General features: G+C 32.4%; 2 protein-coding genes across 5 annotated transcripts; one reads left to right on the top strand and one right to left on the bottom strand.

Annotated features, from left to right (window-relative positions):
• The first annotated feature begins 2,282 nt into the window (after window positions 1-2,282).
• Window positions 2,283-6,225, top strand: LOC7471891 (uncharacterized). Its single transcript, XM_002317330.4, has 8 exons — window positions 2,283-2,616; window positions 2,715-2,864; window positions 2,956-3,090; window positions 3,188-3,253; window positions 3,518-3,568; window positions 3,690-3,776; window positions 5,061-5,145; window positions 5,758-6,225. The coding sequence occupies exons 1-8, from the start codon at window positions 2,419-2,421 to the stop codon at window positions 5,967-5,969; spliced, it is 984 nt and encodes a 327-aa protein (XP_002317366.2). The 5' UTR covers window positions 2,283-2,418; the 3' UTR covers window positions 5,970-6,225.
• A 2,293-nt stretch (window positions 6,226-8,518) lies between these two features.
• LOC7471890 (E3 ubiquitin-protein ligase DA2L) lies at window positions 8,519-15,320 on the bottom strand. 4 transcript variants are annotated; one of them, XM_024581552.2, is made up of 10 exons: window positions 15,154-15,320; window positions 14,572-14,968; window positions 14,141-14,192; window positions 14,001-14,046; window positions 13,804-13,885; window positions 13,549-13,693; window positions 13,359-13,446; window positions 12,380-12,446; window positions 9,332-9,526; window positions 8,519-9,268 (listed from the first exon to the last, which is right to left on the bottom strand). In XM_024581552.2, exons 2-10 carry the CDS (start codon window positions 14,761-14,763, stop codon window positions 8,939-8,941), a joined length of 1,197 nt encoding a protein of 398 aa, XP_024437320.2. In that variant the 5' UTR covers window positions 14,764-14,968; window positions 15,154-15,320; the 3' UTR covers window positions 8,519-8,938. The 4 variants fall into 4 exon arrangements, with proteins under 4 accessions (XP_024437320.2, XP_052301383.1, XP_024437318.2 ...); XM_052445423.1 differs by having other exon boundaries at window positions 15,096-15,281; XM_024581550.2 differs by having other exon boundaries at window positions 8,519-9,526.
• Between the last annotated feature and the right edge of the window lie 4,787 nt (window positions 15,321-20,107).

The raw sequence follows: 20,107 nt of genomic DNA, 5'->3' as shown, positions 1-20,107 counted from the left end.
AATATAAAAGAGATAGAGGTTTTACTATAGCTATTTTACTGTTCATTCTCTCATATGTCATTGTGGATTCAACAATGAATTTTTTTTTAAAAAATATGATTTGGTCCTTGAACTTTTATTTTTCACAATTGAGCCTTTTTTTCCCAAATTAACACCCAATTGCATATCTTTTTTAGAGGGAGGGTTGAATTGAAAGATAGAGGATTTAAGTTAAAAGAACGAGTAAAAAAGGTGGTGGATTTGAAACTTGTTTCAAAAACTCATTTTAATCCCCAATCTTTTTAGATGTTAGGTTAATCGGTCCCTCTATTTGAAAAAAATAATTAAATTTAGGCACCAAACTTTATTTTCCTTTTTTTTAGTCTTTTTTTAGTGGAGGAGAGAGAGGGGGTCGTCAGATTCTAGCGTAGAGAGAGAAAGTTTTCATTTGAGACAATTCTACCACTAAAACAGTTGAATTTTGTGTCAAAGAGTTTCATATGATGAGGGGAGTTAATATTAGGAATGTGTTTTTTCTACCTTGAGTGCGCCTAAAAAAGGCCCGCACATGGGCTCTTTCTTAGTGGGCCAGGCATTTAGCCTAGTTTACTAGGCCTATAACGACTAGCCTCATTTTTTTCTTTCTTTTTTTAAAATTTTAATTTTTTAAAAAAATTATAGGATTTCTCTTCTTTTTTAAAAACGTGATTGCAACGCTTAAATATTTTGCTAGAAAAATAATGTGGACCTGCAATGTAGATACAATCTAGTTAACAAAACCTATTTCGTGTGGGAAAAACATTGTACAATAGGCGTTATTCACTGTGGATTATAATATTGAAATTATGTTTTTGCCCCTAAAAAAACATTTAAACAGACCTACAGGGTAGATTTGTATTTTCACAGGGTTTATTTGTCAATTTACAATTGTTGAGGGGCATCTATGTCCTTTCATAAACTTTTTGTATAGTAAATTTACTTTAGTATCCTTAAAAGCAAAATTCCACTTAACTATGGCTAGGGGCATTCTTGGTTTTTCACTTTTTTAAGAATAGAGCAATGACTCTATCACCTTTAAAATGAAAATTCTCAAAGCATCTTTTCAAGGGCAAATTTGTCATTCCCATTTGGTTTTTTTAGCAATAATTATTTGGTCATGTGGATGATGTTGTCTTTTAATACATAAAAAATAGAAAAAACAAAAACAAAAAGCTACTGACGCGTGCATAGCAGACGTTAACCACTCCATCGCCTTCAGACGACATGTGTGGTTGACTCTTATGGTAAAAACATTTGTTCCACTGTGTTATTTGATGTGTTTTGGTGTTCTCTCCCTTCCTAGATGGCATATGTTTAGTGATTATGCCTTGGTTTACGCACTGCCTATGAAAAAATCACAACAATCGTTAGACTTCTTTCCTCTTTAGATTTAATCCCTGTTTTATTTGTTATCTTTCAAAAAATTACTTCAAATTGGAAAGTTTTTTTTTTTTTTCATTTTTGTCTTCCTTCAGTTTTTAATCTCTCAAATTTAATCCTTATTCTTTTGATTTTTTTTGTTTGTGTTGACTTATAAAATTTTTTTTTTTTGCAATTTCATCCTTATTCTTTTTTTTTTTTTTTCATGTTTGGTCTTCATTCCTTGTATTGCTATTTTGTTTTCAATTCTATCATTTAAAATTAAATTGGTTGAGGATTGAGTTTCTTGCTTTAACATATAGGATTTTATGGGTTGCGATTTATATATATATATATATATATATATATATATAATTGGATTAACCAAATTTATTAAACTCAATCAAATCAATGACTCAGGTTTTGAATTTCTTTTACTTATTTGGAAGTCCTAGCATATCTTTAACTTTTTTTTAGGTTAAGAAATTTTTCTCATCCCAATATGTTGTGCTGACCATCGATATAAATTTATTCAAGTAATTTTTTTAAAAAATTTATTATTTTTTTGACATTTTACCTTTAATATGTGATTCGTTATAATTAGATTTTTTATTTTATTTCATTGTGAATTTCATAATTTTATCACTATCACATATCTATATTACAAGTTTTTTAAAATAACCATAATTGATCAAGTTAATTTAATATGCTACTATCTTATTATTTATTTAAAAAACATATATAATCGGTGTTACCATTTAAATATTTAAAACAATATTTCAGCCCAATATAAATTAAATTTTTAACTTTTAACATTTTTATATATTGTTTTAAGGTTGATAAAAAAAGATAATTCCACCGTGGCGTAGCACGGAAAAAAAACTAGTTAATAACTATATGACGAAGCAGCTGTCCTCCTTCCTTGTAGCCTTCTCTATCTTTCTTGCTGGAAAACCAATTAGCAAATTTCAAACACAAATCTGAGTAATTAGGGTTTTCTTTTTTGTGGTTGTCGCGAGAAGAAGCAAGTAAGCAGAGAAGATGGGAGAAAGAAAGGTGTTAAACAAGTACTACCCACCAGATTTTGATCCATCGAAATTACCCAGGATCCGAAGACCCAAGAACCAACAGATAAAGGTCCGAATGATGCTTCCTATGAGCATCCGTTGCAATACTTGTGGTAATTACATCTATAAAGGCACCAAGTTTAATTCTCGCAAAGAAGATGTCATTGGCGAGGTATTTTTTTTTCTTTTAATTTTCTGTCTGTCTTTATTTTTACTGGTAGTGTTTTGGAAGGATTCTTTTCGTTCTTTTTTTTTTGTTTTTTTTTGCAGACGTATTTAGGAATACAAATATTTAGATTTTACTTCAAATGTACGAGGTGTTCGGCCGAGCTAGCAATGAAGACAGATCCTCAAAACTCGGATTATACGGTCGAAAGTGGTGCCACGCGGAATTTTGAACCTTGGCGTGCCGAGGATGAGGTAAAAATATATTAGTTACAACGTTGTACTTTGGTTGTTGTTTGTCTGTGAGAATTTTTAGTTTGGAGAATAATGTTGTTGTGGGTGGTAGGAACTGGACACTGAGAAGAAAAAGAGGGTTGCAGAAGAGATGGGGGATGCCATGAAATCACTGGAGAACAGAACTTTGGATTCTAAAAGAGAGATTGACATTCTTGCTGCACTTGATGAAATGAAGTCCATGAAGGTAATTAATTGGTTCGTGGGATTTGATGTTATTCGTTAAATTATTGTGTTTTGGTCTACTTTGTCATCCTGTACTGATTCTGTTTTCATTTTTGCAGTCTCGACATGCTACTGTCAGTGTCGATGCAATGCTTGAGGCTTTGCAGCGCACAGCTTCTGAAAAGGTACGAGTTTTAAGATATTCAATAGTTTTTCCTTTTAAATCTTTTCCATAGGAATAAATTTGCCCATTGAAATGAAATGCACTAAAGCATAATGTGAATTCTTTGCATTTACATATAACGTTACATGTAAATGTGTGAAAACCAAAGTAGAGATTCTAGTTGCAGGAATAATGCTTGCTTGCTTTTTTCTCGGGACATTTGCCTTTTCATTTCTGTGTTGTACTGCCTTATTCTGAATCTGGCAATGGATTTACTTGCTGACAGGAGAGGAAGTTGGAGGAAGAGGATGAAGCTCTTATAAAATCATTATTCCAAGTTAGTACTCAATTTCTATACTTGCTAGTTTCCTTCCAGACCTGCTCATTTGCATCCCCTTCCTCCCTTCTATATGACTAGGTGGTCATAAAATGGTTTGTTTTGTGTTTATATTTTAAAGCAAAGACAAACAGAGGTTATTCGAAGAATTTCAGATGAAGATTCTGATGACGATGAAGATTTTAACATGTCAAGTGATAAGTTGAAGGTATGAGAATCTTGTAAATCTTCTTTTTCTTTATATAGGTCACTTTCTGGAAGTAAGAGGAAAAAGTGAATGGTTGGAATATATTGTGCCTAATTATTAAAGGAAAATATGAGAAGAGATCCAATTATAGTTGTAAAATTTTTCACATGCATTCTTTACCTCGGGCAATTTTTCCCATCAGTATAATTTAGTAGAACACAAATATTTTACTTCTGTCCAAGAAAAGGGGTTAATCTCAAGTGAAATCTATTATCTTCGTACTTTTACTTGCAAATATGACTTTTGTACCCCTTTAACTGTTGTTTGTATGGAGGCTTTGACCTTTGAGTGAGGTTAATCACTTTGGAAATATTACAACTCAGCTTGGATGCATTGACTTTGGAAAAAAGATGTATCTCTCTGTATAATCAAAACACCAAGGAATGAGCTAGTGTGTGTGCTTTGGAGTTTTCCTATTGAAAAACAGAAATATTCAATTATTTAGTTCCAAACTTCAATAATCTATCTGAACTGTTTCTATCAATCCTACTGAAATCAACTTTTCTCAGAATGAATTTTTGGTTTAGAATTGAGATAGATCAAGGTATGCAAAGGTGTATATACTAATCCTGGTGCTGTTGGTTCACTGGTCCTGAATCTTGGTCATGTAACCTATGATTTGGTTCCTAGATCAATACAATTTGTAAAGCCACATAGCAGGAGTGAAGCTAATTATGACAGTTGGATCAATATATGAAGACTGGGAAGATATATAATATACATGAATATTTCACAATGATGCCCATACTTGTGAAAATATTGATATTGCCACTTTTATCTTCTGTACTTGCACATTTTCACCCTACCAAATGATAAAAAATTAGCCTTTTTCCTACATTTTCTGTCCTACTTTCCAACATTTCCATCTCTCTTAAGATCTGTGTTCAAATATAATTTTATGATAGTGACTTTTTTGGAGCATTCTAATTTTGAGTCCTTATTCAATTAGACATGAGGAGCAGCCTACCTGAATGTCATTTATCAGAAATACAGTCTGTCTGTATGACCTTTCGCATTCTTCAAGAATTGTGTCTCAGTGCATCTGCCATCATGCCTTAACTTTGTCAGTTTTTATGAAGCATTTCATCTACTGCACTCATCATGAGCTTTGTTGAACCATTTATGTTTGCCTTTTTTTCCCTTCTTTTCATCTGTAATGTATCACACTTCCAGCATGGTAATTTATGACTTTTTGTGGAGATTAAGTGATTCCTTAACTTGAACTTTTGAGTGCATGCTATGCAGAAGAGGAAGGTTGCTGATGAAGTTTCAAGTAAACCAACGGATTCACTGGCAAAAGCTAGTGTTTCAGATAGCTCAAATAACAGCGGTACTTTATGTCATCTTTTACCTTTCCCTTCCATATATTGTTCAGAACTAAAATTCTTGAAGTGCAATTAGAGTTCATATTTAGAAGCAGTGAATGAAAAGATAAGTTATATATAAATTCCTTGTTAGAGATTTGATGGAGCTATTCATTGGGTAATAATGATAGATTGACTGTGATGTTTGATTAATGCTACTACTACTATTATGAGGCAAGAACAACATAGATAGCTACAGTATTCTCAAATTTTCTTCCGTGGCTAAATTTTCAGTGGATTTCTGATTTCTGATAAATATCAAACACCTCCTGCACAAAAGGTATATTTGATTTCAAAATGTTTCACCGCCTTTCTGGTGGTCTTCATGAGAGGTCTAGCATATTCAGAAACATGTATGTTATTGTCCCAAATGGATGCTATTAAAGCTATATGGAAAGGAATATTCTTCAAATGCTAATGTACTCCAAATGTATGTTAGAAAATTTGATTTCTTACATATCACCAAGATCAATTAGTGTTCATCTTAAGATTACTACTTTTTGTTTAATTTGTTACATTCATCTGTTATTATGAAATTCTAGGTGAGTCTGACATTCATGTTCCTTGGTTGTCAACAGAAAATTCAAGTGCTTCAGGGACTCAAAATGATGGCAAACCTAAATTTAGATCCCCGTTGATCAGGATATCTGTGAAAAAGAAACCAGTTGCAGTTTCTGACCGTAACAAGCCAGAGGAGAATAAACAAGTAGAGCAGAGTACAGCTAATGATCCAAGCATTGGTCTACAATCCCTATGCCAGAACTATGACAGCGATGATGAGGATGATTAGTAAATGATTTTGTTGTATACCAGCATTGCTTCCTTTCCTTGATAAAAGTTTTTTGGAAATCTACTTCACCCTCTGTTGCTTGAGGTGCGCTGCTTATTGAATGTGTCAAATACTGTATAAGAAAATATATCACTCGAAACCATAGGTCGGGCCGTTCCAAACCAGTTATCTCCTGTGGCTCTGGGTGCTTAATGTTATGCTTTCAATCTTTGGATTCTGATCTGCAATTTAGAGGCCGTTTGGCATTGCTGTTCAACTTGCGTTTTGCTGTATTTTAAAAATGTAATGTTAAATTGATGTTTTTTTTAGTATTTTTTAATGTTTTTGATGTGCTAATGTAAAAATAAAATAAAAACATTTTAATTTGTTTTCAAACCAAAAATAATTTAAAAAGTATTATATATTACAATATCAAATACATCAGGGACATAGTCTCTTCTCCCTGGAATTCCAGATTTTGCTTGATTTAATGGGGTTCTCTTCTACCTGGAATTCCAGATACTGCTTGATTTAATGGTTCTGATATGTCTGGTGATGAGCTCTCCTGTGGAAGGCCATCTACTTGATTTACTGGTTCCGATTTGCTTGGTGAGGAGCTCGCTCTCCTGCAGATGATCATCGTTAGAGTTGATAATTTAATGATATTTTTTTAACCTGATATATAAATCTAAAATTTACCGAACATAACTCGAAATATATAAATATATTTGTAGAATATTTAGAATTTTTAAATATAATATAATTAATATTTATAATTTAATGTACATATACATACTTTAAATATATATAGTTTTTATTAATTAATAAATAATAATAGATAGTTTTTTATAAACCAATGATCAAAGAGAAATAAGTTCGAGCTGACCCGACTACAAAGCATGAATCCAAATTCATGGAAACATATTGCAACAGCCACTGATAAAAAACAGCAGACAAAACATGACCATCAGAGATTTCTGCCAGTATTCTGGTCTTGAACTCTATCCAACAGCTATATTAGGGATAAATGGTAACATGCTAGTATTCTCAGACCTTGATCTCGGCATTGGATAACCTCAAGCAATGTTTGTTCAAGAACAGCAAGCAACTGTTGTGTCGGAACCTAAAAAAAGGGAAACTTAAACCAAATGAAAATCCTTAACAGAATTACCGAATCCCAGTCCGATTACAGGTGGAAAAAAATTAAAAGGCAATTTGTAGTAAAAAACTCAACGATCTCTGAGCCAAGCCCCCGCAAGGTAATCCAAGCTTATTTTACAGAATATTAACTCAACCCTTCCTAGTTAAACGTGAAGGGTTAAGGCAAGAGCTTTTGAAGCATTTAAATAATCCCCTATGAAACGAAATAAATTATGTGCCATGAGCTATATTCTAGACGAAGAGCAAGTCTAGCATCGCAAATATAATCAAATAATTTCGAGTTGCAACAGCATTTGCAAAGCCTACCTCTTGTGGCAGCAAACATTACTTGAGTCTACATGGCCTTAACTCAATCTTCTTTGGAAATAGGACATATGAGATGCAGACATGGGAATCCATAAGATTCAAGTAGCTTGCATGCATGAACAAGTTACATACCCTTTTTGTTTTAATCTGCAGTCTTGTGATTCTTGTAGTTCATATTGCCTTGGATTCTTTTGTTTTTGTATGCTGGATTTGTTAAACTCAAAACCCTTTGGGTTGCTTGTCCAGCCTTTAACAGGCTCTATTTTGCTTATCAAAAAAAGTTACATTCTCTATCACAAACACCATCTCTTCTTCGGTTGAACCTGCCTTTGCGTCGAATTCCGTAAACCATGTCTCTTATAGGACCCAACACTGTCTAGCTACTCCTTCAATAAAGAACAGGAAGCAAACATGTAAGAAATTGCCTGTTGGAATAATTTAGAACTGCCTGTTTCATAACTTGTGTTGATTCTCAATCTATTTACAACAACGGATAAACTCAAGCAAATTTAAGCTTTCCCCCCACATTGAATGAATTAATTCACACATTCATTGAGGTTATCCTGGGCCAGCATAGAAATATGGAAACTTTCAGCCCAAATCTGTCGATCCTCGTACATTTGCTTCATCTACTCACCATGCGATCCAGCATAAGAATTGTAAATTTATAACTGATCGTTCCTTCAGTTGTTTTTTCTTTTGTTTTCAAATTCTCCCCCTTGAATGAGTTGCTGGGTATCTAAGAATTTCTATAGAGAGGTTTTTATTTTGAAGGGTCTAGCCCTTACGGGTTTATATATACATACATAATTACTAGGAGCACCGTAGCATTTGCCCCAAATCTTACAAACCCGTTTAGGCTTTGTAGAGAGAAGACCACCATTGGCCTCCTCCTGTCAAAGGTGCGATGGGTTCGGGTGGCCTAATGAGATTAGCACTGCTAGTCTTTTTCATATGAACGGGAAAGAAGGTAAGGTGTGAGCAGTTAATTCCGTGTTGAAAATCTTCAGACACCTGTTTTGGCACGAAGATTATTATAACTTCACGTACAAGTTCCCAGCCCTCCCCCAGGGATGGTAGGAGTTAATGATCAACCAAATCGATAACTGAAAACCAATGATTAGGATTAGGATTCTGCAATATCAATAGTAGGGAGCTATGATGACATCGAATCAAATCTACTCTTCAATTTTGTTCATTAATTGTGGAAAAGGAAAAAAAAAATGATTTTTGCTACCCTGGGACTCCTGAACAAGCTAAGAAATGATAAAGATCCATGAAAATAAAGGACTTTGTGACTTGGAATCATTATGAATATAGTTTACCAAACAACCTTTCATTCACCAAAACAATACCTTTTCCTTTAACAACTATACGTAGTACTGTAGAGAGAATCTTCACTACCTTAACCTTTGAGCCAGTTGCATGCACGCATTGTGCACTTGCCCTGGCCTGGTACTCAGCTAGCTGAAAAGCCTTCGCCAGCATCATTTGTTCAAACTTTTGCAGCTTATCCCTGAAAACTATTGCCATGCGCTTTGGGGTTCACTTGTCATAGCTCGGGCCTCAGCAAGAGAAATGGCCGTGGCTAGCATCATCTGCTCTTCAAAACTCTCAATGGCTCCATAGACATTCTGAAAGCTCCCCCCAATTTCATCTGGCGGTGGTGGGGGTAATAGGGCAGATATTCCACCAGCATCTTCTGCTGTCTCAGAACTAGCATAACTGGTCCCAGCTTCAGCTGCGTCTGATCCACGATCCGCACCCCAGTCCCCATCATCCGTTGTCACAATCATCCTGCAATCTGGCAGCACATTGCTAGAGCTCTGCGCAGGAGAGTAATCGTCTGCATCCTGCACATGCCTGTTATAAAAGCTACTAGTGCTTGGAAGCATGTTGAATGAAGGCATATTTACATTATTGTGAACAAGTGATTCCCCACCCATCTGCTGACGCTCAGCAAGAGCAGCTATAGCACATGCAAGACCTCCAGAAGGGGATGATGATCCAGCCAGTGGTGCCTTTGCTGGTGAAGCATAGCGTGCTTCCATGATAAATTGTTCAGATGGCGCAGCATCACCACAAAGCGGATTTTTCTGTCTTCCATTTTCCTGGAGTAAGTTAAGATCTTAAGTCAATTGTCAAGACAAGGAATAGAACCGAGTCAAATCTCCCATGTCAATATCAGAGCACGAACAGCTCGGTTGCTAAAATAGCAAACAGAACATTCTTTAGATCATGCATACTTGTGTGAACACGTCTTCATGCCCATAATCTTTAGTTGCCAAAGTAGCACCTTAGAAGGAGCACATGCATGCATGCGGGTGCATCCAAGTGTATATTAGACAACAGAAAATGTCTATCATCCATATCTACATCTATATTTGCACAAGCTTTCAACTTTATTTGTCAAAAATACATCCCCCCTAAACACACACACACACACACACACATAGAGGCAATGGATTCCTAAACCTGAGCTTCTCTAGGAAGAATAAGAAAAAAAGATATGCAAAGAGTATTCAATACCACAGCAAGGAATGGAAAGCAATTCAATAACAATAACAAATATTATTTTTCATTATGAGGAAAGCCTACAATAATTACAGTGTTTTAGGCACCAATAAACCAGAAATACTTGTAAGCAGCACCTCTTTTAATAACTTCAACTGGCCTCCATTCTAGATATCATCAACTAATGAAGTAACTCCTTTTTTGCTGATATAACGTGCATTAAATTTAAATTACTTTCTCTATTGGTCTGGCTATGATTATCTCCTTTTGGGAATCTTTTTGAAACGCTTCCAATTTTCATTGAACCTCTTATTTTCTTATTTTCCTTTGTTCACTGGGATACATCTAGATGCCCATATGCATAAGAACCCAGCTATCATAAAAAAGACACAATGCCTGGTTACAGTGTTTACAGATGAGAAGAATTGTTAGTCGGAAGGAAAAGCTATAGGTGATATAGTATCTGATGAAACATAATGCCATGACAGATGGAGAAAGAGAGGGACTAACTTAATGAGTTTGATACTAGTTATAACTGATGATGTATCATTCAATTGTTGGGCACTCGCATCTATTTACTAGATAAATCTAATTTGTTCTCCATTTTGAATTTTTGTTTTTAATTATGATCTCTCTACTCCAATAATTTAGGTGGTGTGATTCTTATTATGATTTCTACAGAGGTGCTGGGTTATGTTTTTTTCTCAGATATAAAAATTTTATAAAGTGGCTGGCTTTAGATTTTATATCATCAGATTTTTATATATCCAAAAAGAATAAGAAAGAAAATAACATGCACTGCTACAAAAGTTTATGAATTTATATAATCAGGAAATGAAACATGGTTGATTCATCTGACCACAAACTAGATGATACACAAATACATTGAGAGAGAAAAACCATAATCACACGGATGATTTTTCTAATGCAGTATGATGCTTTTGAAATGTTGTCCATTATATTCTGCACCTTTTAAGATTTTCTATAAAAATATTAAGATATCCTCTAAAGTGTAAAGAAAAATTCAATTGCACATTTCTCTTTTGTTATTATTATTAATATTTAAAAAATCTGCACATCCCTAATATTAACAATCTCATTTGACTAATTCCTAACAGCACCACTGTATTTATTACGAAGTCCTCCATAAATTGCAACAATTATATTAAATTAGTTCAAAAAAAGAATGTGTTACAATAATAACACCACAGATTCTGCTTATTAGGCACACTTACCCCGACTCACAAAATCACACACAAAAATATCCATCTAAATTCATACTACTGAAAACTTTTATTGAATATGATATCTCTAAATTCTTGTGGGGATGATGTTGGCTGTTTAATTACTAAATTAAATTAATTTTAAAATATCCTTCATAAATTTAGATCTAAATTACATTAGGTAAGATTTGTTCAACAATTCTACTGGGTAGGCAATCTAATACATAAAATTTTGTACTTCTTATTTCATTATATTTAATTGTACTTTACACATTTTTTTTCATATTATCATTTTAATAGATTATTGATCCAATAAGTACCTTGATAAAATTATCTTATAGCATGGATAATCCATGTCATATGCTATAATAACTACTATGGATAAATGCAAAGGATCCTTCCAGCACACTCAAATGTGCAAGATTAAGATAGAAACAGGCAATGGAAAAGGTAAAGGCAAAGCAAAAACAATAAAAAGGGACCTAAAGAACATTGCTGCAAAACTGAAGAGGCAAAGGTCCAAATCCTTTGAAATGATCATTTTCTGAACATAAAAAGAACTGAAAAGTAAATTAGAACATGTGACAAGTTATTTTTAAAGCACCAGGCTTGCATCTTTTGGTCCAATGTATTGTTGTTAACATCATAAATTTCATTTACCCACTATGAGAGGTGATCTGGAAAACACAGAAAGAATCCTGACCAAATTAGCAATGTTAGCTTGATGAGACATAAAAGAGACCATTTACTTTGGGACTTAAATCACAACCACAATAGTTGAGGGAATTTGTTTAAGCTCTGAATGAGAATCAAGAGCATCCATTGCTAGCAGCAATGTCAAACAAGACAATTTTGCAAGAGCATCCCAAAAATTGCTTTAGTTTCTTACACACCTCTATTTTAACTACCAGGAATTGATTCAAACATACTCTCATAGGCATAATTATAAATGGGTGATCATCACCTCTACATTACCTACCAGGAATTGATTCAAAGGTACTCTCTCATAGCCATAATTATAAATTTGGTGATCATTAAATGTTGATGTATAGAAAATGATAAATCACATTCAGTTCCTACACAGGTAAGATGCAATCAGTTGTAGCTGGTACGTGGATAATGTTGGACTGATACATGTCAAAAAGCCAATCAGATACAAGAGGTAAAAAAGTCAAATAAAATCAATGTTGCATACAAGTTGGAGGAAATCAATCAAAGACCATTTACCTGAATGGAAAGCCAAATTGCTTCCATTAACATAATATCCTCAAGATCCAGGTCAAATTCATCATCCCTACAATTTAATGAACATTTGATATATAAATTAGAACAATGGCAATCCGGAAGAAAATTAGAATCAGTTCAAACATCTTATTAAGCCTAATATAACAGACTGTTAAACAGGAAATTTGGAATTAAGCATGCTATTCTGAGTTCTGGTGGTGATCATATCTATACAAAAGTGTCAAATAAAACCATCCCATTGCATACTGAATCTGAGTAATAAGCAATCAGTGTTGTGAGATAACAAATGTTGCATCTTCGATTTAGAATTTAAGTCATTAAACCAAAACAAAGCTTACAGTAATTCTAACTTCTTCCCTCCCTTGATTAAAAAACAACTCTGAGTCTCAATGAGCTGCAGCATGCAATGAAGCTTTTGTTTTTTCTTTTTCTTGAGTCTTAATAGTGTAAAGCAGTTATGACACTGCCATCTTCTTTCCTTCTCACTCCATAACCACAGGAACCCCATTCGACTCTTTCACTAGATATTTCAACCTCTAAATGGATGAAGCAAGAACTTTAGACACTAGCCTATGTTCATACCTCAGAATATATACAACTGATCCGTGCATGAATTAGATGATGTAACACTTAGCTATCAAGAGAATGTATATTGCAAAACAAGCTTCTTCAAACCTATAAACTACTACACCCATGAAAAAAAATCTCTACAGCTGACAGGATATCATATCATCAAAAAGTACAGAACACCCACAATGTTACATTTTCTAAAGGACAACAAAAAAAATTGGGAATACAACATTTTTCTTTGAAAAAAAGAAAATGTGCAGCCCACAATTTAAAGGATAAAACATCTTGTCTTCCTTGTAATTGTTTTGTCTCACAAAAATCATAATAGAACCTGTATCACTAACCTGAATCAAGAACTTGATGGGGGAAAGAAACTAGAGATGCAATATACCTGTTCCCTCCAGAGTGCAGAGGATGTCTGATTGAGTATTGAGACGAAACAATGTCCTCACTTTCCACTGGAGCCCTATCAGATGGAACTGGGAGAGATGATTGGGGAGGAGAAGAAAATTTATAACCATCATGATAACCATAACATAAGCATACAAGCAGTAGCTACCAGAGTTTTAAAAGGAGAATACCAGCTGCTGGCCCACATTCAAGCTCCCCTGGAGCAATACTAGTGCTTGAGGAACTCACTTCTGATCTTTTCTGCGTTCTCTCTTTGTCATCCTGAAGCTCCTGCTGTCGCATCCTAATTTTCGCTTCTATAACACGCTGTTCTTCCTGCAGAAAATGAAGAAATGCATATAAATCTCAACCAATATAAGGAAAGTATTGGCACACAGTACATAGAATAACAAAAATTACGGTTACAAAGGCCAATAAAATCTTACAATCTGCTCCAAACCCTTTTCCTCTTTTGTTTTCACACCCCGATACTCCACAGCATAATTTGCGGTTTTGCAAAATGGACATCTGATCTTGTTAAGTAATGCAAGCATAGGAATATGGCTTCAGGAAGTAATAAGATGATGACAATCAAATTAAACAAAATATGCAACTGAAATAAAAAATTTGCACTGAAGGATACTGAGTAGGTCGGGTTGAATTAGGATTCTTCATCTGCAGAAAACACTCTGTACAAAGAACACAGCTCAAATTCCACAAATGATTTGAATAACTAACATAATATGTCAAATTGCAGAACTCAATGGCCAATTAATCAATTACCTGTACAGACGCACTTCATGCAACATCTTGATCGGTTGAGACTCGGATAATACTAAGACAAAAACAAAACAAAAGGGCCAGGTTAGTCACACCAACAATGTACAACAGGGTCTAATACCATTAAATCTTAGCTTTATAAAATCGATTATTTCTCTTTGGTCACCAACAAAACAATGGGAGAGGGAAAAAAATGGTATATAAAAAAGAATATGCCTAGGTCTCTCAAAAAGAAGGGAAAGAATCAATCAAATACTTCATTTTTTTTCAAGAGAACATTAAAGCGAATGTAAGGGGGAAAAAAGTTCCTTTCTTTTTCTTCAGCTTTGCAAACAACCAAACACAAAGGAAATGAGCTAAAAAAACCAAAATGAACTTGAGGGAGAAAAAGACAGAAACAAACTAGATAGAAAGACAATGATAGAAACACGGACCAAGAAACAGATGGGGCATTCCTCATGATCATAACAGCTGTCCTCGTCCCCTGGAAAACAAGGGGCAAGCTTGGATTCGAGAATGAGCTTTCTTAGCTTTTTATGATCCACATCTTTATGAGCATATAGACCTTGTGGTCTTGTATACATCTCATCCACCACTTGTCTCCTCCTCCCCAGCTTATTCCCCATCCAATACTCCCAAGAACTCCCTTCAACTCAATTTTTGTTTCTTTTTTAAGTTAAAGAAACTCTTCCAATCACTGACTCAGAAAACTTGTATGAATTACAGCAATCTGCAACACCTAAGAATCATCCATATCTGAAACCCTAATTCATGCTCACACAGCAATATAGACTTTCCCATCCATTCACTTCACTTTTGAAGCACAAAAACCTGCAAGAATTGAATAAACACAAAGAAGCAACAATGAATGAATGAAACAAACAATCACAGCACCAAAAACCCTAACCATTCAACACATAAAATTATTATTAATCACTATAACCAATTCACAGCTCACTTTGCTATATACAGAAACTTCTCCAAATCTGTAGATACTATAAGGATCAAAAGTTTACCTTGGAAAAAATAAAGAAAAGAAATGGAATCACATTTAAGGACTAGCCTCTCCAATGTGAGATGAAAGATGAGGATAGAAAAGGAAAGACCGAGAGATTGTTGACAAGAAGAGATACAAAATCACAACTTTCTCTCTTTTATACATACATACATATACACGTGCATACATACATATAGAGAACAGAAAAGAGATAATAGAGAGTTTCTTCTTTTTAAAAAAAGGAATTGTAATTATTTTTATTTTCATAAAATAGACACACATGCACCACATATGACATTATAGATAGATAATACATACTTCTCCGCGGGTCAAATAATTATTTTTGTAATATAAAAAAAATTATTCAAGTATTGTTATTGTATTTGAAAGAAAAAACTCACAACCTGATATTATAAAAGAAAACTAAAAAATAATGATCGTCAATTCTCAAAAATCAAAATATAGAATGATGAAATCATGAAAAAAAATCAATTAAAAAAAAATTAAAAAACAAAACATTAATAAAACCAAGTGAGGTTGTCAAAACCCACAAGAAGAATCATATGGACATGATAACCAAATAAAAGGCAAAACAGAAAAAAAAAATGTTGAATTTTAAAAAGAAATGAATTTTGAAAGATAAAAAAAACGATTTCAAAAGAAACCCAGGCCACCTTGATAAACGAAGTTCTTTTTTTAAAACGAACAACTTTAAAGAATGTAATTGAGAAAGAAAATGATATCAACCCGTGCAAACTTTTCAAACTCATGACCCTAGGCACTGATTAAACTGGAGGCGTCGTATTTGGAAAGCAATTATTTTAAAACTTGGCTCAACCCGACGGTTCGACCCATGACTGGGCCAAGCTTCAAAAGAAATTGAGGGGGAATTGACCAAGTGTAAAACTGTCGAAGACTCGAGTTGACCCATGTTTTGGTTAGCCCAAGAAAAAAATAGTCAAAACTCGTTAACTAATTTTTTTTTTTTTCAAAATGGTATCATTTTGATTTTTTTTATAAAACAAAAAGATTTGATTGGTTTAAGTTAACTTGAGTCAACTCACTCGACCCGTGACTCGATCATTGTCTTAGATTGACTTTTGGGCAGGGCTTATAAACAATGGGAAAAACCTAGGAGACCACATCTCTATAATTAAAATGTTGAATGATGAAATTAAAAAAAAACTGAAAGATAAAGAAATAGCAATTAAGAGAATAAGGACCTCATTTGCAAAAAAAAAAAAACAAAAAACAAAATTGAGAGGATGAACAAAAATCTTGAATTGAAGGATAAAATTGAAAAAAAAATTCAAATTAACAAATGAATCCAAAACAAAAGGACAAAAAACAAATAATACCAATTTTCAACGAACTTAATGATGACAAATTAAATTTTTTTAAAATAATAAAAAATGATTGAAGCTAGCCTGATCCAACCTTTAGAATTTTATAATATGGATTATGAGACTAGATCACCATATAAAAGTCAAACTTGAAAAAATAACAATGTAAAAATTATAACCAACCAAAATAATTAGGGATGAACTTGAAAAAACAAATTAAAAAAAGAAGTGATTTAAAAAATATAGATTTATAAAGAAAGAGAACTAAATTTGACATAAAAATAAAATAAAATCAATCATAAGGGATGAAATTGAAAAACAATTTCAATCTAGAAAAGGATAAGAACAACTAAAAATAACAATAAAAAATGAGGACCATATTTGATATAAAAATAAAATGTCAGATGATAAAATTTAAAGACAAATCAATTCAATAAAGGATTCAAGACTAAATACATCACAATTAAAATAATGAGGATCAAATCTAATATAGAAACCAAGTGCAAGGGGATGAAATTGAAAAAAAAAACCATTGATAAATGATTCAAAACCAGATACACTATAATTAAAAGAATGAGGATAAAATTTGATACAAAAATCAAGAAGCCTCCAACCTAAAGATTAAAATTTTATGCACTGAATGACAAATCAATATTTATATTGTAGCAAAAAAAACCTGAACCGACCATTTGTCCCCAATCATTCTTTCAATGCCAAATGTATCCTATGAAAAAGATAATCCTACCCTCAATTGCATGCTTAACAAGGTTTTTTGGCAATGACAATTCCGTCTTGGTGAATAGTAAAAGATTGAGGGCTTTTAGTTTTTTTTGTAATGTGATTTTTGTCTGTTCATTTTGACTTTTGTTTCTTTCTACCTCTCTTTTTTTATATATAAAAAAATCATTAAACAGGGACTTGAGTTTATGTATCTTTTATGATTTTGTTTTTCGTTAATGTTTCATGCATTTGGTCCCTTTACTCTATGTAATTATTACTAAATAGTTGGCCCACGTTATGTTATTGGTTAGATTAATTTTTTTAATGTTAAGAAAATATCTAATCGTTACTAATTGTTTTTAGTAGAAAAAACTTAAACAATAAGAAGGTTAACTCAATGTGATCTGGTTGACTTGGTAGTCCAAAAGCAATCCAGATGAGCCGTAAAATATAGTTAGACTAAAAGAAACTCAAGATAATTTTTTAAAAAATTACCGAGATGATAATGTATTGGATTGACCAGGGTCAGTCCAAGTTAACCTATCAAATTCATGACCTGGGTCATTGGACCATGATAATTTCATATAAAGCAAATTGAAACAAATTATGAAGCCCAATTCTCAATCAACTGAATGTTAAATGATAAAATTAAAGTTTACTTGTCAAACCAACAACCCGATTTCATGAGATCAGGATAACCCCATATAAAGTAAATCAAAACAAATTATGAAATCGATTCCTAATCAACCCAATATAAAAGGATGAAATTGAAAAGAAATAAATTAAAAAAAATGCAAAAAAGACCCAAATCAACCTAAATTAATCTGCCAAACTCATGACCCGGGTCATAAGACTATGATAACCTCATAGAAAATAAACTGAAAAAAATGACCTGAGTAAATTTGGGTTAACTTGTCAAACTCGTCACTCCAGTAACCCCCATAGAAAATAAATTGAAATAAAATTATAAACTTTAATTCTTAATCAACCCATTTTTCATGGATGAAATTGAAAAAAAAATATTAAAAAAAAAGACAATAAAATGACCCGAATCTACCTAAGTTAACTTGCAAAACTCGTGATTTTGATCATGAGACCAGAATAACATCATATAAAGCAAACCAAAATAAATCATGAAGCCTAATTTGTAATAAAATTAATGTTAAATGATAAAATTAAAAAAATACCAATTACAAAGAAACTCGAGTCAACCAGGTTAACTCATTAAACCTGCGACACGAGTTAAGAGACTAGAATAACCACATAGAAAACAAACACAATAAATAAAAAATCTCAATCTCTAGTAAGTAAAATGTTCAAGGATGAAATTAGAAAAAGAAAAAAATCACTATTACAATGAATAGTGTTTTGTGAGGTGGTGCAAAGTAAAAGCACCGTCTCTTTTAGTTTTTTTGTTAATTTTTTATTTAATAAAATGATTATTTATGCCAATAAAAGTTAGAAAAATCACAAACAAAAGTGAACTGAATCAAACTATAAAGCTTAATTATAAAACAACTTAATATTGAATAATGAAACTAAAAAAAAAAAAATTGGGTTAACCCACGTTAACCCGCTAACCCTGCAACCATGGGCACATGATTAGGATAACCCTATAGAAAAGAAAGTGAAAAAAAAAACACAAATATCAATTCCTAAAAAAATATACGTTAAATTATGAGATTAAAAAAGAAACACCTAAAAAAAATATTAAAGTCAAAATGTGTTAACTTTCGAAACTCGTGACCGTGATCACGAGCCTAGGACTTATTGTGCAGAAAGTAACCCAAAAAAAACAAAGAAAAATTCTCAATAAAAAGAATTTTCAGGTATGAAACTTAAAAAATAATTCTAAAAAAACAAAAAAAAAAGATCTAGTTCAACCAGGATTAATCCACTAACCTTGTGACCATTAGAACATGATTAAGATAACTCCATAAAAAAAAAGTAAGGAAAAAAAGCATAAATACCAACTCTAAAAAAAAAATATTGAAGGATAAAAATAAAAAAAAAATGTAAAAAAGACCAAAACCAACTAGTGTTAACCTTTAAAACTCGTGATTGTGGTCATGATGCCGAGACTGGCCACATAGAAAGCAAACCCATAAAACAACGAAGCAAAATTTTCAATAAAAAAATGTTAAGGAATGAAACGTAAGAAAATATAAATAAAGAAATAAAAGAATTTAAGTCAACTTGAGTTAACTTGTCAACCCTACGACCATGGACATAAGATTTAGATGATCTTATAGAAAGGAAAGTGAAAAAAAAAAGTACGAAGGCCAATTCCGTAAAAATCAAATATTGAAGGATTAAATTGAAAAAATATAAAAAAAGACCTAAAAAATACTAAAGTCAACTTGTGTAAACTTTCGAAATTCGTGGTCCAATAAAAAAATACCTAGTGATAAAATTTTAAAAATAATGCAATGAAATAAAGATCCAAAACAAAATAAACATCAGTAAAAAAAATAAGAGTCAAATTTCACATAAAAGAATTAAAATCAAATGATGAGAGAAGTAATTGAAATAAAATTTAATTAGTGGAAGGATTTAAAAATATTCAAAGAAAGAGGATTGAATTTGATATAAAAATCAAATGAAACCTAATGATTAGGGATAAAATTGAAAAGAAAAAAAACAATCAATAAAAGATAAAAAAAAAAAAATAAATAGCAATCAAAAAAATAAAGATTAAATTGGATATAAAATAAAAAAGGAAGGACACTCTCATACTTTGACTAATTACTTTTTTTTTTATTAATATTTTATATTTGTGAAAGATCAATTTTTTCCAAAACTAACTTCAATATAACAAAAAAAAAACAAAAAAAAAGGATAAAAAAACCTTTGAAATGAAACTTTATTTTTGTTGCTTTTTATGAAAGTTTAGTAATTTAATTGTAATTA

Source organism: Populus trichocarpa, chromosome 11, assembly GCF_000002775.5.
Source record: "Populus trichocarpa isolate Nisqually-1 chromosome 11, P.trichocarpa_v4.1, whole genome shotgun sequence".
NCBI lineage: Eukaryota > Viridiplantae > Streptophyta > Magnoliopsida > Malpighiales > Salicaceae > Populus > Populus trichocarpa.
This window is presented reverse-complemented; position numbering and strand designations above follow the sequence as displayed.